At 41.6% G+C, this 22,310-nt stretch overlaps 2 protein-coding genes and 1 long non-coding RNA gene across 3 annotated transcripts; all 3 read right to left on the reverse strand.

The window, feature by feature from the left end:
- Positions 1-2,896: 2,896 nt before the first annotated feature.
- LOC118323753 lies at positions 2,897-3,842 on the reverse strand. The gene is made up of 3 exons (XR_004796510.1): positions 3,822-3,842; positions 3,307-3,384; positions 2,897-3,077 (listed from the first exon to the last, which is right to left on the reverse strand). It is a non-coding gene; the product is annotated as an uncharacterized LOC118323753 (long non-coding RNA).
- Positions 3,843-5,783: 1,941 nt separating this feature from the next.
- On the reverse strand, positions 5,784-15,407 carry LOC118323756 (jupiter microtubule associated homolog 1-like). The gene is made up of 5 exons (XM_035655817.1): positions 15,198-15,407; positions 12,482-12,624; positions 9,529-9,677; positions 8,962-8,992; positions 5,784-6,346 (listed from the first exon to the last, which is right to left on the reverse strand). Exons 1-5 carry the CDS (start codon positions 15,251-15,253, stop codon positions 6,201-6,203), a joined length of 525 nt encoding a protein of 174 aa, XP_035511710.1. The 5' UTR covers positions 15,254-15,407; the 3' UTR covers positions 5,784-6,200.
- A 468-nt stretch (positions 15,408-15,875) lies between these two features.
- LOC118323757 (small ubiquitin-related modifier 2) lies at positions 15,876-22,014 on the reverse strand. Its single transcript, XM_035655818.1, has 4 exons — positions 21,890-22,014; positions 20,686-20,817; positions 17,543-17,614; positions 15,876-16,620 (listed from the first exon to the last, which is right to left on the reverse strand). Exons 1-4 carry the CDS (start codon positions 21,908-21,910, stop codon positions 16,558-16,560), a joined length of 288 nt encoding a protein of 95 aa, XP_035511711.1. The 5' UTR covers positions 21,911-22,014; the 3' UTR covers positions 15,876-16,557.
- Positions 22,015-22,310: the final 296 nt, after the last annotated feature.

Here is a 22,310-nt window from a genome sequence, read left to right on the forward strand (position 1 = left end):
CCAGACATGTCAGGAGAGAGGCATTATACATGTCTTACCTGGTCCACTCAGGGCTGTGCAGGAGAGACAAAGGATAGTTATGAGCTTTAACCAGACTGCAGACATGATGACTGTGACAGTAATGCACATTTCACATGCAACAGAAACAGGAAGTGATCCTTAGATTTTTGATCTAAATGTTACCAACAACATGTGACCAGAGGATGTCTAATTAGGAGAGAAGTTCCACTCTCTGGGCACTTCCGGCTTCTGAACTGTGAGAGACAGTCATATTCTTCTTAAGTTTCATTAAACCGTGACTGCACTGATGACTTCCCGGGACCCTGTCCACATCACAATCCTCCCCACTATAGTCGAAGAACTGCACGACAAGTTATGTGAGCATAACATTCCAGATGAGTCATTGTGACCTTAATCTTTCTTCGCCACTTGCACCCAGCAAGTCGTTGCAGCGCCCCCCCTTTCCATACTTCACCCGAGATGATCCCAGACAGTTTGCCCCGCTGAATATGGCTCTCACAAATCTTCTGCCCCATGATGAAAGCGAGCAGTTCGAACATCATGTATTATTGAACCACTTGGACACAGCTTGTCACCTTGCTTTAGCCTACGCACATCACCAACTTCCTCACACCAGAGCTACGTCAGCCTTGTAGCAGATGTATGGCAAGACACAGCAGCTAGTCCTGAATCTCCCCTCTGTTTGTCCTGGTGATTTCAGAAGCTTTGGAGACTTTTCCATCTGAGTCCGAGCTCTTGTAGGTAGGCTGCAGTCTTTGGAAAATGGTGAAGGACATGCCGTTGGCTTGTACATCTCATGTACAGCATCTCCTGTGAAAACTGTGTTTCATATACCCTTGTTGACTTCTCTAACTATCAGACATGTCCTTTTTGTGGTGTCCCTGACAACCATTTAAGTGTCTGTCCAGATTTGTGTCAGTTATGACAGGATACAGTCAGAAGGTGGATCCAGGAGAAAGGGCATTGCTGGAGATGTGTACATGACCATAGAGCCTCAAACTGTGATCTAAAGAAGCGTTGCCTGAAATGCAAAGAAAAACCCCTTGGGGTCATTCATGAAGTGAGCCGGCCACAAAGGGATTCAAGCACGTCTTGTCTCATTCGATTTAGCTGCAGTACAACAGTCCTTTACTTTACAGTCAAAGTTATGTAAAGTTACAGGGGAAGAAACCTTGAAACATATCGATCCTGAAACCAGACTATCCTAAGAGAAATCAGTCTACCCTCAAACTAAATATTCTTCACCTTGACAAAAATATTAACCATTGCAAATATTCATCGGTCTTTACTTAATACTGTGATATTTTGCACATTCCCTGGACAATATTTTAAACATTTCTGCACACACAGCTTCCATTTAAAATAAGTGATATTGTACATGTCTTTATATTTTTCACGTTATTGTCAATTTTCTATTCTTTATTGCTTCTTGACTTGCAGAACTTGTTTTCATCTTTGTATTTTTCCTTGTTCTATGTTTATTAATTGCACCAATATACCAAGGCCATACTCCTTGCATGTGAAAACCTGCTTGGCGGTAAACCTGATTCTGAAAAAAACATAATCACTCAAACATTTTTCTCAGCGGTCACAAAACACATACTGAAAGTGAAGTTGAACACTACACTGTTCTTGGGATAAATTGACAAAGCATATCCGCATTGAAAGTAGGTCAAAAGTTTAGTTTTAGCACAGGGTTGAAGGCCACTGTTTCAAGTGTTTGTATTGCCCTCTAGTGGCAGAGGAACAAACATATCTGAGCATTCACCATTTGGAAATATACTGCCATGCTATAAACTATTTTAACATTCAGCATTAATAAGCATGGTTGTTGGCAGATATGAGTGTTTATTTGCCAACAACTATAACTGCTCCAATATATGGAGGTTGGTATGTAAACAGATAATGAATGACAGTATAGTAAAACTCTTAAAATGTCCTTATATCTGCTTAAAGCTACATTATAGTGTGTTACATTTATGTAGTGCTTATAAATACTAAATAGGGGCTATCATAGTGTATCATAAGTGATATATCTCAAGTGTTACCGATATTAGATATAACAGAATACATGGATATACTCGTATACAGACAGCAACAGAGAAAATGCCACAGATTAGTTATTTAAGACTAAAACAAAGACACATTTAAAGAGTTGATTAAAAGTTCTCTGTTATGCATGCATTCAACAGCAACATGTCTTTGAAGAAAACAATGTCCTGTTCACACAGTTTTTATAGGGACTATTTATTTGGTAGAATTATTCTTAATTCCAAACAATAAAACAAATAATTATAAAATGGGAGTGAAAGACTAAGCTGAACAAAGTGTGTTGCGTGTAGTGTAAAGGTTGTCCCCCTCTGTATGTGTCATTGGAAACCTATTTCCTCAACACATTCCTCACAGACAACAGAGCACACTATAAACCATGAAATGACATGGACTGGAAAATTCAGTCATTTCCTGATCAGCCAGTCTCTCCATTACTGATGTACTGAGAGTATACAGTGAAAAAGACTGTATATGTTAAAACTAAATATCATACTATTATTCACAACACAATAAAAATCACAGCAATGTACTTATTGCTGACAAGGTTTCACAGCTCTATGTATGAGATGATAAGCGCCACAGTTTGAAAGCTGAAATGACCTCTACAAACTCCATTAAGTTGTCACCGTCCTCCTGGGAGAATTGCAAACTCAACATCAATAACATCAATAAAGCCTTTCACAGTTTGGAGATAAATTCAGTAAAAAAAAAACACACACACACACCGCCTGCTCTCTCTGCCTCCCTCTGGGACAGAATAAAAAAGGTCCCTGTCCATCCCACTGCTCCCCCCCCCGCCATCAATTCCCCTCCTCCCGTCTCATCCAGTTAAGAAGGTACAATGTGAGCCGGAGCAGACACTGCAAGGAGGGCTTTTACGCTCCCTTTGTCGCTACGGAAACGGCCCTGTCCATTTGCCAACCAGTGCTTCCTGTTTAGGGCTTCTGGTGGGTGGGAGGCGTTATATATTTTTGAGACTGCAAGATAATCAGGAGGCTCTGTCTCTGGTCACAGAGAGGACAGGAAGACAAAAACAGAACAAATGGAGATTATGGTTTTACTTTTTGTTAATACAACACACTCATTTATTAGGATAGTGAGCAACATATTAATAGTTTCTCCTACAATCCTCCTTCCTTCTCCTGCTGAGAGTAGTTGCTGAGTCAGTGCAGTATGAATGGGGGAATTGATTGACTGACTGATTGCTTGCCTTGTCACTCAGAGATGACTCACCTCGTTTCCATTCGTTTCCGTGCTCACGCATCCTTCCCCTCTTGAGAGATCTCCCGGGAACGCACGCACAGGCCTCATCTGGAGTGCACATGGTATAATGGTCCAGTCAATACATTGACGTTGCAAATGAGCAAGGATGCTTAAACATTCATCACAGACATCAGTTAAATGACTTGGCATATGGCCGTGGGGGAGGAAAATGGTAATCTCTCTTCTTTCTAGATAGATTAGTAGGATGATCGAGGGGGATAGAAGAGAGTCTGTTTCTAATGTGCTTTTACTGATTAGCTGTTGACCAGGGAGCAAACTGCAGAGGAGCATTTGTTTACTCCAACCCCCCTCCCTCCAAGAAATATGCAGTTGTACACCAAACATTTTGCCAGGCGTATATCCAAAAATCATATGTACGTCAGAAAAAGATTGAGGAAAGCACATGCGATCCAGGCTGAGTCTTCAGGCTAAGTCTTCAAGTATAATAAAAGGCACAGGACTTACCCCGTGGGTACAGCACTTACTGAAAACAAGCCTTCATTGACTGCACTCCAGCATCCTGGCATTTCTCCAGGGCAGGAAGTTCTTTTCCTGATCTTAAGTGACCTCTGCATGCCTTTCGCTGCAGATGAACACACCGTGCCACAGCGCTCTGCGCAGGCCGCTCGGGGTTTGGCTCTTGAAGGAGCTCGACTTGTAGCTCAGGAGGCAGAGAGAAAAGTTAAAATATTCTGATGTTCAGTCCTTCCTTTTTGATTGACACCTACTGTATGTGGCACAATAGAGTGGAAAGACTGTTTGGATAAGTCCAAGGTGAGTGCAGCATGAAGACGTGCAGAGAAATACTCAACTCAGATGCTCAAAATACACATTTCTGTCATTCCCCCCCTATTTCTGAAGAGTGTGTTATCGCAGCTAAAAGATGATCTGCCCTCTTACTGCGAAGGCCCCTTCAGCCTCACAGTAAGAGGCTTACAAAGAGCCATCAAATCAACAATACACCGCCATTCAAAGCAAAATCATGAAGTTAAAACCCTCATGATTGTAGGTTCATGTATAATCAGAAGTGACATTTGCTGACAGAGTTGAGTCCCATTTTTGCATTTCAGCAAGTGAATCCAGCTGAATTTCGTTTTGGTTGAATACAGTTCACTAATCTAAGGTCTGAACTGAGGTCTTTAAATATATAATACCTTTTAGAATCTATTTCTATGATAAATGTGGAATATATGCAACAACATCAGTTGCACCAACTATAGGTGAACGAATGTACCTTACGTGCCTTACAATAAGGACAGGAGTTCTTTCATTAATGAATTAGCCACACCATTTTATAGAATATAACCTCCACATTTGGTGGGTTACTTCTTTATCAAAAAAGGTTGTAAAAAATCCAACTATATATAGGCATTATTCACCATCATTTGTATAGTGCTTGATTTAGGGAATAACTCATAAGAACATAAAGATCCCCTCCAGACATGTAGTAAGACAAACAAAAAATACAAATAATATACAATAATGTGTTTTTAAGAGAAAAGTATAATTAAAAGGCATCTTCACATTCAACCTTGTTAAAAATGCTAAAACCTATAAATATGTGCCTAATTTCTTTATGTTTTCCTGTTGGAAACGATGTGTCTCCTACTCAGTGTGTGTTCACTGGAGGCTTCAGGTCTCAAGTTGCAGGTTGAATACTGGAGCAGAACTGACTTCCAAACTATTTGTGATGGCTGAAATCGCCCCCGTGCCTTAATATCAGATTTTCAGTGAGCACAGAGAAAGTTTCCACTTCAGCAGATGAATGTGAATAAAACTTTTCATCTATAGGTAACTATGGTCTCCCAGCCAGTATTGGAATAGTCTGATACGTCAAAAAAAAATCAAACTCATGCTGGTAACAAAAGATTTTTATACTTTGTATGTTCCTCATGGTTCTTTAGAAGGCAAATAAACTAAGACAAGCATTTCCAAATAAAGTAATCTTTGAGGAGTTCTGTTAACGGTAATATTTAATAAGTAACATTATATCTTGCATGAATCACTTCACCTTTTGTTTCAAAAATCCTAACCAAGATTCTCGACAAAACGCAACGCCTATCCTAAATCAGAAACACTGTAAAAGGGAGCCAAATATCCAGCATATGATGTCATGAAAAGATAGTGCAGTTTCTCTTCTGGCAGAAATGGAGGCAGCTTTCGTGATTACTTTGGCTGGGCAGGTTGCCAGTTAGAGAGGCTGTCTCTGCTCTCAACGGCCGCAGTCTTCAGGCTCCATCTCACTGTACATAAATAATATTCAGCTCCATGTGTCGGGCCAACAGTACCATTGATTTTATGCCTGCATTTTGTTACCTCGTGCAACTTTATCTACATCCTTCAACGTACGTCACTTCTCAACTGCAATCAGTTTTATTAAATGTTCCTTGAATACTAGAACATCACTATTACTACATTTAAAAAAAAAAGAAAAACAATCAGCCACAGGAAATTCATATCAATCTTTATTGTATTTAGAAATCCACGCATCAAATCTTTTTCATTATTTTTTCCTTTACCATTTACAACAGGGAAGAATGAGGGACAAGCTAAACGTCATGCCTTTCCCAGCAGGCGCGATGCACTACAGGATGGGCTGAAATGGAAAGGGGTGGGAAGAGATACATAAAGTGCTTTTGTCAACAGTTTTCTTCTTTTAATAGAAAAAAGGATCAAAACAAAAGGTTTGAGGGTGGAGGGAGAGGACACCGGGGTCCATGGACGTGACAGCATGAGTGCATGTGAAGAAGGTGAAGGCGGGAAGAAGGTGACAGGTTGATGAGGAGGAAGAGAGTGGTGGGGGTATTTATCTTTAAAAAATAAAAAAAGCGTTCGAATGAAAAAAAAGAAAAAAAGAAGTGGTCTCAACCCAGGATGAGGCTGGACTTGCCACCAGGTGGGTTTCTTCGGCCGCCTGTGGCGGCGTTGGCACCTCCCGACGGGTCAGAAGGCTGTGGCATCTCCTTCTGCTGCTGCTCGTGCTCCTGCTGCTCCACATCGTCAGGACACTCTACAGAGGAAACAAAAAGACCACGCACATTAATCCAAAGCATTTAACCCTCTACTGCATTAATTATTACTTAAACATGATGGAAATGTTTTAATTTGTTTTTTATTACTTAAAATGGTTTAAATAATGGAAATATTTGATATATTTATTTAATATTTTTTGCTAAAAACATAATACCTACATGTTACCATTTTATAAAAAGCCAACCACAGCTTATAAAATTAGTTGAAATCATTAACAAATTACAGAAAAACACCCGGTTATATGGCAAAACAACTAACTATAGTAGACGGCAATGAAATGTCCTGCTGAGGCAGAGAGCATTAACTATAACTGGTAAGCTGTGTAATAGGTGGCAGGGATGTAATGCCTTCTTTTTATTATTTAGCAAAAATAATAATTAGCTTTAGCAAAGGCTAGCCGTGGATATCTCACTAACTACATTTAACTGGGTTCAGCCATCTTGCTTTTGCTGGGTTTTGTAGCGAACTACAAATTTACCAAGTATTTTTCTTCCAACTTTCAATAAAATTGCATTTCTTTTAAATTTAAGTTAAAACAAAAGTAAAAGTCTGTTCTTCACTGAATTCTGTCTTAATATGTAGCTAGTGCTTTTTGGTTTTGAAGGCTTTAGAGTACTTAAGTGAGGTGAGCCAGTTCTGTAATAAAATTACACTGCTGAAGCTCTCGTTGTCCATTAGTAACTGAATTACTGTAAAATATGCTAATTCAAGGGGACTTTCGACTTAAATGTCACAAATAAGGGCAATACTTCATTTTTTCCACTGGTTTAAAAATCTTTTTTTTTGCCAGAATGGACACTCAAATAGTTTGACATCAGAGTGAGTGGAGGGGCTGCTGTGAAAACTGCATCAATTATAGGTTTATAAGACTGGTGCCACATATATTAGCACTGCACAGGGCAGCCTGGTCAGTGTAGTTCACATATCCAAACTCCCTCAGCCAGATTTACTCAGGCTTCTGCATTCTTTTGTCAGGCACAGATGTGACACACTCTACCCCTAACACGTGTTCTTCCTTTATCAGACGCAGCAGGCCGGAGTTGCAGTTTGCAAGTCATTTGTATGAGTGTTTGTCAGGTGTGCGTCTCTCCTTGTTGCATATGTATTTAAAAAGAGAGGATCATGCAAATAACAGGGGGAGACATGTTAACAGAGGATGATTATGTATTCTGCTTGATTTACTGAGGTCACGCTACTTGTGACGGTCAGTTTTGTGGAGAAAATTCTCTGAAAGGGAGACGTAAAAACAACGCAGATGGGATTTATAAGAACCACAAGGAAGGTCGGAGTGGTGGAAATAAATGTGCATTAAATACAGGCTCATGTTCAACTAAATCCTCATTATTAGAAACTAAAATCAAGCAGTTTTCTATCTAATTACCGTGACAGGGAAAGAGTGGTCGGAAAAATCATCAAACTTGAATTTGAACTGAACCATTAATGAACTGTAACATCATTAAAGCCTGCAACTTAACATTTTTTCCTTTGCTAGGACATTTAAGTGTGCGTTTGGCTGCATGTACCTCAGCAGTGTGTTTACTTTGTGTGTACTGTGTACTGCGTCTTTGATGTGTCTTTCACTCCATTTTGTGTTTTTGTGTTTATTGCCTCCTAATGTATTACTTATATAGATTAATATAATGATTCTACGTGTGATATTTTGAGTAATAGTAACTCTTTTTCAGATTGAGTAGAACCGTGGTCAGAAATAAATATTTTGTAATCAACATCACTATGTTATCATTTCTTTTCTGAGCTCAGCGATGTCATCAAAATCCCACCTCTGAACTGCGCCCACAAGCTCAACTATCACAGGCAGACTGAGTCATGGGAGGTTCAGTACCGCAATCGGTCCAGAAGCTGACTGCGTAATGAGCTGCTGCACCATTTATTTTTGGTAAATCTGGCCCTTTGTGTCAGAGAGACAACACCCCCCTGTCTACACCAGAGGACCCACTCCTGGCTACCCTACTCTCCGTGAGATATGCTTGTTTCAAAGAAATACATGAAAACAATTACTATTACTAGTTATACTGTGCTGATAAACTGACAAGACCTTAATATTTTTTTGATGAGCATATAAACCTTAATACACATACATAATAAAAAGACACATCAGGGTGCACACATATTCCCATCATATTCAAAAGCGGAAGCAAATAAGTGATTTCTAAATGCCCATTGAGATTTATGGTCAAACCCTCCATTATCTGAGGAGGCAGCCACTCTTACAAACATGCACCTGGAGGTTAATAAAAAGCTTTTCATACTAAGTGAGGCCTTCAAAGAACAGCTGCTTGACTACAGACCATCACACCATCATGACAGGGAAAAACCACATCAAAGAGACCATGTGATGCTAACTTAAAAGAAAAAAAAAGCTGCGGTATGTCTGCAGCATATGGGACAAGACTGGGAACCAGAATCAGGTTTTTGTTAGAGGCAGGGAGAGTGGAATTACCTGATCTGTTATAGTGTACAGAGATATTCAGTGAATAATCCAAGTCATGCACTGTTGTTTAGACATGGTGAGAGTGTGACAGTGACCCTAAAAGCCTCTCTATAAACACACCAAGAGTTCAGAATACTTACCATCATTTGCTTGTTCTTCCCCATTTTCAACCTACAATGAAAACATAATACAAGGATATCAGATATCACTGAACCAAAGCGACTTTTTATACACTGTATATAAATATTTTCCTATATCTGAACCCTATTTCTTCTTCACCCAGAACGTAGTACCATCACCAGCTAATTACCAACGATTAATGACGCCACTACTGAGCTTTCTGACCCATGAGATAAGTTGTGCCTTTACTTACTAAGCTGACTCATCATATCTCATTACAGATATCCTGTTTCATTGTTTCTCTGTACCTCAGTTAAATGGCTACCCTACGTCAGGCAGCGAGCACTGGCACGTTCCCAGAATAAAAATTAAACCTTCCTCAGGGATTACACATTTCAGTGGAGAATATCTATCATACAACATCCTGGGTCAGTTTCAAATACACGGATAAAGCCATCCTTCCCCCAACCAATGCATTTTCCACTGTTTAGAATTACACTTAATCTATGACTGTGTGCTTTTCAGCCCCCAAACTAGGCTGTGGCTCTGTTTTGGAAACAGCGCCTGTCAGACTCAATGAGCAGTACCTCTTGTCTCTGGGTCCAGACCAAGGCTGCCCCAGAGTTGTGGATGGTGGTCAGTTCCGGTTGAGGGTTCTTGGGGAAAAGAAGAGGCTGCTGGCACCGCCTAAGTGGGGCCGAGGGCTCCCCGCACAGGGTTCCTGTGGGTGCCCCACCTGGGAAGGAAGGAAACAGACGGATAGAGCAACAAACTTACTATTGAAGACTAAGCAGAGTTTAATACACTAGCTGTCATGCCTTGCCTATTTATTATATTTTTTTTTTCTTTTTGGCCAAAAACTAATATTGAAGCTGGACAGGAAACACAAGAAACTAATTTCAAAACATGACTCAGGCTTCAAAGCAGCACAGTCATACCATATGGACACTAATCCAATTAGCCGCAAAGCCACCCCAGACCCTAATGTTTCTAACCCATGAGCCTAACCGTGCTCGCTGCGAGATTCATCTTCTCAGATTTGACAAAACATCAGCTTTATGAGGGAATTGGACTGAAATAACATGAGACAAAATCACTGAGAACCAACAGGAAACATCACCAAATCCGCTTGGGCGTCTGCAACAGACCCAGAAACGCAGTGGAACACTTCCAGGCAGACGACCTGAATGCCAAAACTCACATAACCCTGTAGCGCCTGCATTCTCCGTTAGCAGAAAGAGCATTAAAACACAGTGTTTGGCCCGCTGTGGGGAAGCAGACTGTGCTAACCAAAGCCACATAAGGTAACAGCCCAGCTCTAGCCCAGAGGGCCAGGGAGGGGACAGACCGCCTTTGTCATGAAGGGAACAACGCTGCTGAAGAAGCAGAGGAGTGGCCATTGTTGTTAATGGAGTGAAGTGAATCAGCACTGTTGAGAGTCTCCATCACTCAACAAGCCCTCCTTTATTATTGGCTCCATATTTCAGAGTCTGATCAATTCTCTGGACAGTGAACAACAAATGGCAAATGGAAGGCGATTAAACTAGATTCACGAGCTAGACAGTCGTGCATTATGTTATCATCACTACAACACATAGCCTTCTACTTAACCGTATAGCTCTCCTGGGTCCAGGGTTTAAATGTACGATAGCGCTGATCTCACTGGTCAACAAGCCTGGAGACAGGAAGAGCAATCACGCTGCTGCTGATCGTCTCGGCTTCCTCTCTGATTGCAGATCGCTTTTCATGTGGCCACAAGCGTGAGGGCAACCGACAGCTCTGGTATTTCAAAACCCCAAACTCCTTACCAACCACCTGCCTACAGAAATAACAATAAGCTACTCCTAGTGGGAGCCATGAAGACACGTTTAGGCTACACGGGTTTTGAGATTTCAGTATCTTCCACCACCCCAGTAGTATTAAAGTAAATAAAATGATTAAAGCATTAAAAGATGATACAAACTGAGTATCATGTCTGTCCAGAACCGGTCACTCTGGATAATGCAGATCTCGCTGCAACCAGTTATCATTGGAAATACTTTGGATAGAATTAATATTGTTGATATGGAAATTGTTTACAGTAAGGTCCACGGATTATCCAGAGTAAACAGGACATTATCGTGACATTGTCTGAGGATAAGACAGGATAGATATTGTGAATTGGAGACATTTGACGATCATGAAAATCAGGCCTTCCTGGTGGCACAGTGGTCTAAGACGCATACTACTTAACCTTAAAGATGGATCTTCCACGCTCTGTTAGTGTAAGAGAATATCTCACTATAACAAGGCTAACAGTTATACCAACGGTGAAGCATAGTTACATACTGCAGGACAGTATTCACATCAAAGCGTATTGTATTGAGCATATACAAAGATGTGTTTAAAAAGGATCTGCACAGGACGTCATGCCAAAGCAAACAAACATGGTCATCTAAACTAGGAGTTCATGCTCGGGTCAATCAGATTGCACAATGCTTATAAAACCTGTTAGAGTAATACACTTTGCACATTCAGGCAGAAACAAATATCCTCATCCAGTTGTATCCGTTGAAAATGGGACAACTATGAGAAGGCTCTCCTGAACTTGACCTAGACCCAAGTGAAACAATGCGAGCAGGAAAGGGCTTTTACTGTCCGCAGCTGCGGGCTGTAGAGGGTAGAGGATGAAGTAATCATTTTAGGGTAAATTCTTCATTGTCCACACACCCAGAAAATTTGATACACCATGTAAACAGTTTGACAAAGTGGCCAGTGTGAAAACATGTGATCTCTGGCTTGTGAGCTTCACGGCCCTGAGCTGAAATGAACTCCTCCTGCTGTAGGGCTCGACTTTTTCCTCTTTACGCACTTTATCAAATCTTTTTAACCAAACACTGCCTACCTGGGTAAAACGGCCATCCTTAATGACACGCAATAAAGATAATGCATTCTGAAGACTAAAAGCTTCAACTAGATTAGAATAAACATGCTGGCAGGCCCGGTACTGTCACACTACATGAATGTTTGATTCGAGCCTCTGCGGCTGTATGTTTGCAGTGACCTTGACAACTCAAAAGCCACTTACAGGTTTCCCCTCTCTGCTGCATTGGTCTGCCTCTCCTCGTGTACTCAAAATAAAACTTCCCTCGTGTCTATACAAGGCCACACATTTCACCAACTGACACATTTTTTTTTACTGACCTATTTCTTTCCATTGAGGGCCGATCCCATTTAACAAAGCCTAGCTTCAAATTACCCTTATCCCAGTACTCCGGGGCTTTCTGGCTATTGCACTTGTGGGATGTTCTTTTTGACAACCTAAATGGAAAAATACTAAACAACACTCCAGTTTGTATCTTTTCCGAGCTCAAGTTAGAAGAATTAATTCCATCTTGCTTTCTGCTTACTTAAGGATTTTGATAGTTATCTAGTTTCATAAGCGCTTATACGGCCTGCCTGGTGCAAAACTCAAATCACTGTTAAATGTTACTTTTTCAAACTGTTTTCATTCATGGAAAATGAACTAAAACAGCTTTTAATGATGTTAGATTGGTTTACTGGGTGGATTGTTCCTCCGATGAGCATGCGGGTCCTCAGGTTCCGCAAAGATGCTGGAGGCCATCTTGCTCTTGCGCTGGGGGGTTGTGTTGTCGTCTGTGCCGAGGGAGAAGCTGGATTCCCCTCCTGGCGGTCGTAGTACCCTGAAGAGCAAAGAGCGACGGGTTACAGTGTCATTTGATTGCTTCCATGCTCCCTTCGCCCACTCTTTAGGCCAAACTAAAACACACGGCCTTTGTGTCACATGCCACTGATCAGCTGCACAGTGCAAAAAAACAAAACAAACACACAAAATCAATAGTCAAATATAACATGAGGATGCCTCGAGCTACTTACAGCCTTCTCCCTACTCCACCCTACCCCTTTTATACACATACCACACACACACAGAAACACACAAGCTACCAGCAAGGTCTCCGCTCTCTAAGCCCCGGCTGTCAGCCCGTCAGACAGACAGTCACAATCTCTGCCCGGCAGCTGACTCCGGTCGCATATAATCACACAGTTAGCCGACGAGCTGCTGCCTCCTCTCAGCACGGATTCTTTTGCAGTGACACACGATGGGTCGGTGTGCGTTCCTGCTAGCACTGTTATTCCATTATCAAATAAGAAAATCTAATTCCGTGCACCTTTTCGGGTCAATAATACACAACTGAGGCGAAGAGTCGGAGGTCTGCAGCTAATATAGGTCACCTAATAAATAGATTATTGTAGACTGACATAGGAAGCCTGTATACGGACCGATGCATGATACACAAAGCCCACTTTAAACAGACATTCCTTCCACCACACGCTGAACAAAAGGAACGCCGTAATGAGCAGGGAGACCCTTTTTCCTTGCTGTGCTGAAGGACAGTCGGGGAGGATGACAAAAACTGATGTGTTTGCAGAGCCACTGCTGGACCCCTCCCTCTTTTTTTCCAGCAAACTCTCCTCTCCTCAGAGTCCCTGAAGCCACCAGCTGACACACTGAGCAGCTGTCCAAGGGCCAGGCGGGCAGATGGAGTCCAAAAAACGACTCCGCTCTCCAAGCAAAACTACAAAGAGGGCAACTAAAAAGGGAGGACGATCCACACAGCGTGGACTACTGCACCCACAGGCCTTTTCTCAATCGATTCCTGTAGATGTGCGAGGGTCCGTCACACCAGGCTGTGACAGTAATGCCTAAACCAGACTTCACCTCCCGGCCAGAGGGGATGAGCTCATGCTTTCCACACGGATTGCGACGGGGGGAAAGCTTTTTAGCTGCCTGGCAGCAGACCCCACCCTAGAATGAAACTGCAAATAATACCAAGAAAAATGGCATCAATAGTTAGAAGCTGGCGGGCTGCTTCGGGCAGGTGGAGCTAGGGCAGATATAGCTGAGCTCCAAAGCCCACAAGATGGCATGTCTGATAAGGCAGGGCAGGAGGCTTTTGATGGCCTACTAAGATTTTAAACCTGATTCTGCTCAACTCGCTGCTGTACGGATCCCTTTTTCCTTTTTTAGTCGACCAGCAGCAGAAATGACCAGCAGCTCGCAAAAAAAAGGGGGGGGCTTTAAGGAGCAAAAGCAAAAGAGCTAAGGGAAGATTTACAGGCTTAGCTAGCTCAAAGCCCCCACCCAAGCCTCCGCATCACCCGAAAACAGCATGCGACTTCAAAACGCTTAACGACCGACCGAGATTTGACGTGATCCTTGAGAATAGCAGCACTACTCTTCCTAAAAAAAAAAAAAAAAAAATATCTGCTTCACAGGCCCTAAAAAAAAAAAAAAAATCAATGCAATATTACGAAGCCAGCCCTCATTTAAAAGTAATTTCTTTGCACTGTTTTCACTGCAAAGGGGGGGCAGGAATCCATCCAGACGAGACGCATCACTTACTGGAAAGCTATGACTGCGTGCTTGGAGGATGAGTGGCCCTCTTAAGATGTTACTGTGTGAATATTAAATATACTGAGCATACGTAGACAATATCTTACATGTATATATATTTATCGCCACATTATGGACATGGTTTTCTCTAAAACTTATTAGCAATAACCAAACAATGAGCCATATCACTGATAATGACATAAGCAGACCAAAGTCTCGTCTGGGATTCTTCCTGCAATCAATCAAACGTATTTGGACTCTTGCTCCTGAGCTTTATCTTTGGCTCCTGTCTTGGAAAAAAACTGCTACTAAATGCTCAGACATTAACTTGTAGGTGCAACATTATTCCTCTGAAAAAAAAAAAAGAAAAAAAAAAGAAAAGAGCAGCACATTCAAGAGATCGCCGCAAGATGGGAGCTCGGACTTGAACTGCACCATAAAGTTATTCTGTAGTCGCACAAAGCCAGAGGAGGGCTAACACGAAGTAGCTTTTGACCATTTCTCCCAACAACACACGGTTTAAAACCCTTCAGCTCTCTCACTTTTCTCTCTCAAACTCGCCTAATTATAACACTCAAGGCAGGCTAACCCAACTACCTCAGCGCAGCTAAAGGCTACACGTCGCATCAGTCACCCAATAAGATTAACTTAATTAGCAAGACGATGTGACAGTTTAGCTAAATCCAGAAAACTCCCTCGCCATGCCAGCAGCGGGCTATAAAGGTAGCCAGGCTGCCCTTTTGAAGCAGTAAAGAGGCGTTCAGCTACCCAGAGGCTCGCCCGCATCACACTTCTTTTGTTCCTCCATGGAAAAAAAAAAAAGGTTTTCGGCTTCTTGTTGTTTTTTTTGTTTTTTTTTACCTGGAACTGCTCTTAGAACCGGGGCTCATTCCTTGAAAGGTGGTGGTCGTCGTCATTTTTTATGGAGTATCTCGGTGTCTCGGGCTGTGTCAAATAGTCAATGAGAAACTAGTACAGTAAAAAAAAAAAAAAACAAACTCCTCCGCCTTCCCAGCAGAGATGCGACAGGATGTAGACTCCACCCGACACTGAACAACATAACCAAGACCAGAGCCCTTGGTTCTGCGGTGCCAGCCCACTAGACCCAGCCCACCGGCGTTCGGCCCGCTCTGATTGGACAGAACGTTCACAGAACTCCTCTCTCATTGGACAGAACCTGACAGAACTCCTCTCCTATTGGACAGAACCTCAGAGCTCGCCTCTCTTGTTGGTGGCAGGTCTCTCTGCTTCAGACAGTCCACATCCCTGAGGGCTTTTTTCCTCCCCTCTGCTGTCTAATGTATTAGCATTGATCATGACAATTGGCAAAAATGTTTTAAAGCACAGTGCAAAGGGGAAAAGAAAAACGTGGGTAAGCTTTGAGCTCCAGCTGGTGAAGATCTTCGGACTAACCTTCAGGCTTAAAAAAATACTATCTGAACATGTCCTGTCATAGTTAGACTAACGTATAATATATTGGTTGTATTTTCTGCCCACAAGAGGGTCAAACAATCACACTGGAAAAGCAGACAAAATTAGTGGAAGTTTGGAAAAAGACAATAGCTTTATTTTATCAGGCATCTTAATAGACAATACAGTTGTTTATGTAACTGAAACATCTCTTAGTTTTCCCAAAATTTGAAGCTTGGCCTAGTCAAACGATAATCAAAACATTTCTCTACACATTCACTACTATATAAAAATGTATAAAATCAAATATTTTTTTCTGATGATGACAGAAAACAAGCAACAATCCAGCCCCATTCCCAATCAGGGTATACAGTTCACTCAGTGGCAGCCAGTCCCAAAATAGTACACTATAAGAACAGATTTGCTGGACACCGACCAAGCCTAGCCCAACGACATTTGATCTGTAAAGTCAGTTGTAGTAATTCTCACCCTAACGCCAGTCCTGTCTGTCTGCAACCTTAGAAGAAGCCCTTCAAATTGGGAAGTCCTTAACAGTCACCACAATATAGCGTGAACAAACAAATCCCAAATTCAGGGTGATCTGGTTGTGGTTTTATGTACAAAAAAACAGAAGTAACAAGGGCAAGAATGAAAATACTATACAGCAGTCATGTGTAGCAGAGAAATAACTTCTTCTGCATGAATTTCTGTTGAGACAATTAGGACAAGTTGCGAAGAAGCAGCCGCTGTGTATCACAGGCTGGGAAGGTTGGTTGTGTTAAAAGAGGAGAATGGTAATGAGTGTGGCTGGTTAAATCAGGCCTCCCGTCTGTTGTTGAAACACGTCAATTGTATCTTCATCTTCCATTTCCAACTGTTAAAGAGAGAGGGAAAAAAAGGTATTTAAACATGTGTCACATGACTTTTGATGAGCCTGAACATCTTTTTAATCTGTTTGCTACATTTCATAGCCAGTTGATCTGCATATTGTGTATTTATTTTGTATTTATTGTCGCTTTATTTCACTTCAGTACATGTCGAGATGTTGCAGTTACATGGGATGTGCCTCAAGCCTGACAGTATGATCTATACAAACTCAATTTTGTTGTTTGCACAGGCAAAATGGCACCATTACAACCAAAAATTCAACACTGTATTCGGCTTTGATGACTGCAGTGTTACCTGGACAGGTTTGAAACACAGTAAAATGCAATAACATGCAAGTTGTGTCTACTCAGCCATTGTCATCCGTCTAAAGTGTCATATTCAATGCAAGTTCGAGAAAACGGCAACTCAATTCTAGTTGTGTGTGTTCTGACAGCCTGAGGCATAGCATGCAGATGCCCTATGTCAGCATGTCCTCAACTGTGACTTGCACAAAGACCTGATGTGTGTGTGTCTGGTTTCAGCCTACAGAAATTCCTCCCACACACTGTGGGGTGATCTCCTCTACATTCAACCTTTTGACTGTTCATTTACATGTGTGAGTCCATGTATGTCCCACATGTATTTAACACTGTAGAGGGGAAAAGGCAATACCAACATTTACTAATACGAGCTTCCCCAGGAACGGGCATAGAAAAGAATGCCTGAAATATGCATTCCTTACCTGATAAGGATGCCACAAATGCATCAGCACAAGTGATGACGCATGTGGAAGCTCATGAAGCATGTTTCAGCCCGCTATAAACCCCTGGCACAGTGTGCCCCATGAATGTTTTTTTCTTCTTCTTCTTTAAGCACACTATTCACTGTTTTAAGTCGCTAAACTTGTTGTTTCAAGTGTTCACACTTACCTGTGCTGGTGTGTCTGTCTCATTTATTGGCTGTCCATCAAATCTGAACCTGATTTGCCTCATTGCAAGTCCCTGGAGAGACAAAGACATCAAACCTTTACTGTCAATCAAACCTAAAAAAACCCCCATTAGTACTACACCTACTACTAACAATACATCAGAATATTTCAAAACAAAGTTACAAAGTGAGTTACAGTCAGAAAAAAAGCGTAAACACATACCAAAACAATAAATAACTGTAGTATTATGGGCAATATAAAGAAAAAGTGGGTTGATCTGTAAAGATTTATTAAAATTATATTTTTATTTTTTTAGGGCTTTTATGATAGTGACAGCTGGAGAGAAACAGGAAAGGGGGGCAGAGAGAGAGGGAATGACACGCAGCAAAGGGCCGCAGGTCGGAATCAAACCCTGGGCCGCTGCAGCAAGGACTCAGCCTTGGTACCTGGGTCGCCAGCTCTACCCACTGAGCTAACTGGGCACCCATTAAAATGACATTTAAATTAATGATTCAAGCCACACAAAAAACCCATGAAAAAACAAATGTTTAAGGGATTTGTTGTGTACTTTATGGTTACTTGCTGTCACATACAGCACAAACAGAGTTTCATGGAAAGTTTAATTCTAAGAGCAAAGAAAATAATACAAATATATATTTTTATGATTTAAATGAAGTATTGCCCATTTGTATGCCTGCTGGAGTTTGAGAGTCACAGAAAAATAATGACGTTACACCGTCTTTTGCAGTAAAACAGGAATAATGAAAAACATCTGGTTCCAACTGCAGTTTTAAAAATGAGCTGCATGACAAACATGTCTGTTTTGCCCTGCTGGCGGTCCGAGGAATAGACAATACTGGCGTACTGGTGGTTTTCATTCTTCAGAGAGTTGAACACTCGTTTAACTTTCAGGAATGTCAGAGCAGGTTGTGTTTCATTGGACATTCTCTTCTTTAGGTACAAATACATCAGAATGGACTGTTTTTGTACAATCGTAAGAACTGAACTGGCACTAATCCCAATGTTCACTCACTAGAATTAGTCCGCAATCCTGCATCCCTACGCCACAGCAAGTAGCTAAATGACAACTTCAGAAGTAATTTAGCTCATAACCGCTGATGGTAAAGATGAGATATCATGTGGAACTACAGACGGACAAGTAGATAAGGAGGTTTGATTTACAGAGGGATGAGAGCGAGGTAAAGCCTTAAGCGGTCTACAGCTATTCAGGGAAGATTTGCATCGACTCTGTTGCTCTAACTGCATTTGTGCATGAAGAGAAGAGCCGTACAGCAGAGTTGGATCATAGCCAATAAACTATGAACAATAACTCTTTCAGGAAAAAAAATGACTGAAAACATGATCATGATGAATAACTCTTTAATGAGCATCATCTGGGTTTTATTTTACGTTTGACCTTTGAGCATCCTGCTGTGTCTTCAGATGGCTTATATATGATGTGTCTGTTGGATACGACCTTGAGTTGTCCAACATATTGAACTTGTGACCTTACCAATAAGTAAATATCTGCAGTCAACCAAAGTCTTCATGTCAAATAAAACCCCCAGTTAAACTTTCTGACCACATCATTTATAGTAAGTGGGACTTTATGCACAAACATAAACTTGTTTGCTTGAGGTTAACATCACATTCTGAACGCTGTACCACAAAAGTTCAAATTACCAAGTGCATGCGTGAAGTGTGAAAGGGCTGAAAATAATTACACTCATCACGGCCTTTTTTGTCTTCAAAAAGATTAAACATGTGCATACATAAAAGCTGTTGCTTCAGAGCATAAAGCAATTCTAATAATTATTTCCATATGATGCAAATGTAGCCTAACTTAGCAACATAGCTCTTGTAAGCCTTGCTCCACACTGTCTACACAGTTACTAGTGAACAGCCAACAAACATATTCTACTCTGATAGGTCTTTTTAATGGCAGATTTTGACATGTCATAGCAGGACAGCTCAGGTGTAATTAATATCGTTAATAATGGCTGCATTATAGTCGGGTGTGTCAGTTCCAGGGTCCCAGTATTGTGCATGCCTACTCACTGGCCTTACTGGAAGGCTTTAATGCAAGAGAGCCATTGTTAATGTTATTAGTTACAGCTGAACTTCTTTGACAAGTCAAATGTTGTGCACTGCATGCAGTGAAAAACAACAGTTAAGGAACTGCAACAAAGTTTTGATAGTTGAAAATCTACAATTTGTAGGTATTATATACCCGACAAGTTGTTCCTAAAATGTAATAACTGAGTGGGTGTATTACATGCAGTGCGTAATGGTGGAGGTGTAACAACTTTTTAGAGGGTGTAGTTCGTACCTTAAACAGCACAGACAACGAAGTCTCAAAACTACAGCCCCATTAAAGGACCAGTGTGTTAGGCTTTAGTGGCATCTAGCAGTGAGATTGCAGATTGCAACCAAATGAAACCCCTTGAAAGTCCCTATCTACAGCCAGTGTTTGGTTTGTCTGTTCTGGGCTACTGTAGAAACATGCCGGCTCAAAAAATGACTCATTCCTAAATGAAACCGAATGATTCTATTTCCACGGTGATTATACACTAAGGAAAACGGTGGATATTATATTCCTTTTCTACAATAAATTCCGTCCTTTAATGCTACACCACTTGCACCTTTTAAAGGCCAGGTTTCTAACTAAAATACTACATTGCTTGTTCCATTTGAGATCTGTAACAGCTAAATAATAGTAATTCTCCTATAACATGTTTACTTTTTTATTATTAACATATAGGGCCAAAAACTGAACTAAACATCACGACAAGCACACAGGCAAAGGTGAATATCAAAGCTAACCTTCTGGATAATTAACTTCATTACAGATAAATAAACCAAGTGGCAGTATACACAAGAGGACACTCTATGGCCTCAACACACGTTTGTATGTTACAGGCTGAATGTGCTGAGAATTGAAATGTGGCTGCAATGAAATGAACAAAAGATTTGTCTTGCTGTGAAAAGGTCTGTACACTTTAAGTTACTGTTATACAGCCGCCTACAGCTCAGCCCCCCCCCCCCAGTGTGGAAACCACTGGTTCGGGAAACCTGTAACATCATCCTGAGTGTTCACAACCAATTAGTGATGGTTGTTGTGTGCCGATACGGTGCTGTGCCCACCTGTCTCTCGCAGTAGGCTTTCATGAGTTTGATGAGCGGCGTGTGTCTTTTGATCTTGAACTGCACTACAGATCCATCCTGACCCGCCACCTTCAGGTTTATGTGTTCGTTGTTTTCCGTCTTGACTCCTTCCTGCGGGATAAAGTCAGAGAGGAATAAACAGTTGACAGGGGCATGTAGGGAACTGGAATAATTAGCCGGTTCTTCAATTAGTCTGTCAACAAGAAAATCGCTGGCAAGCTTTAATTTGAAAATCACTGAATATTTAATCAAAGACCATTCATTTTTCTAACTGCACATTTCTCTCCGTTATTATAATCTCAGTACTTTTTCATTTAATGTGTTTTAACTGTTGTTGACTAACCACACTAAAGGACTGATGATTAATTAAGAACGCCACCACTGCGGAGCCGTCAACAGGTGACAGCTGTTTCACCTCAGAGTGAATGAACTTCACCTCAAACATAAATAAGTAGGGCAGTATGATAGTGAATGGAGAAAATAGAGATTTGAAAACCAGTTTTGCTATAATTTAGAGCCAGGCAGATATCCCTTTAGTACCTCTGGCTGACTTATAAAGGCGTTGCTGACAAAATAATATTGAATTGACATATTTTAACATATTTCCCTAAATTTGATGAATTATTTAAGTGAGTTAGGCTAAACCAGGCAGTGCCAAGTGGTTTAAGTATATTTATATATAAATTTAGAGATATTTTAATAAACTTGAAAATCTTTCCAGGGGCACATGTTCCCTTTGTTTACATTCTGGTTCAGTGTCTTCAAAGCTGACCACAGCCTGATAGAAGCTCAGATATACCAGGAGAAAAAGAAAACACTGTAGTTTCAGTGACATATACCAATTCATACTAGTACACCACTGCTGAGTGCACAAACTTTCTTTCTCTCTCACACACACACACACACACTCTCAGGTTGGTAAACTGAGGCATGCACTGAGGATGACACCAGCTGGTTGGCAGTGTGCGATCAAGCAGAGCAGAAAGCGATGTGCGCGTCTGTGGATGCGCGTTCACAAACCTTCCGGCTATCAAAGTAGGGTAAAGCTTGTAGTTGAAATTTTGGCTCCTAACTTTAAGAGGGTAAACTGAACACGTGACAGCGTCAGTTTGTTTCTATGACCCCGCGTGCCGCAGACCTGCTGAAATAAACGCGTTCACTGATACAATGTGGAGACGCTCACCTTTGGTTTTTCATCAGCCATGGTCAGTCACTCTTTTTGGCGCTTCTCTACGCTGCCACACAAAGAATACGAGTGCGCGCACGTGCTCGCTCCCGGTTAAATTATTCGAACCCGACGTGCGCGGTCACGAGTCGGTGCGCGTCCACAGCAGCGAGCTTTGAGTGGCTGCGGGTGGTCACGAGGGGGCAAAGCGCGGTCTGGACATGGGCGGGAGAGTCCCAGTGCGCGTTACAGAGACATCCAGAAACACACGTGAACGCGCACAGCGATGTTTTCCCTTTTGTTGTCGGTCGGTGGAGATAAAGTTGCCCCTCAATGTGCCCCTCTCCACCCGGCGGCCCCCCCACCAGGGCCCCGGGGGGCAGTTATCAGCATCAGTCTGTACTTTACACGTGATGGCGGTGCAGCAGTTTGCACTTTT

The sequence above is a fragment of the Morone saxatilis genome, unplaced genomic scaffold (genome assembly GCF_004916995.1).
Source record: "Morone saxatilis isolate NCDOM2014 unplaced genomic scaffold, NCSU_SB_2.0 Contig14, whole genome shotgun sequence".
NCBI lineage: Eukaryota > Metazoa > Chordata > Actinopteri > Moronidae > Morone > Morone saxatilis.

Coding starts and splice junctions, on each gene's coding strand:
- LOC118323757 (XM_035655818.1), bottom strand. CDS start 21,910: ATGGCTGATGAAAAACCAAAG. Junction 20,818..21,889: donor TGGCTGATGAAAAACCAAAG/GTGAGCGTCTCC, acceptor TTTATCCCGCAG/GAAGGAGTCAAGACGGAAAA. Junction 17,615..20,685: donor AAGCCTACTGCGAGAGACAG/GTGGGCACAGCA, acceptor TTGTCTCTCCAG/GGACTTGCAATGAGGCAAAT.
- LOC118323756 (XM_035655817.1), bottom strand. CDS start 15,253: ATGACGACGACCACCACCTTTCAAGGAATGAGCCCCGGTTCTAAGAGC. Junction 12,625..15,197: donor GGTTCTAAGAGCAGTTCCAG/GTAAAAAAAAAC, acceptor TTTGCTCTTCAG/GGTACTACGACCGCCAGGAG. Junction 8,993..9,528: donor TCTGGACCCAGAGACAAGAG/GTACTGCTCATT, acceptor TTTTCATTGTAG/GTTGAAAATGGGGAAGAACA.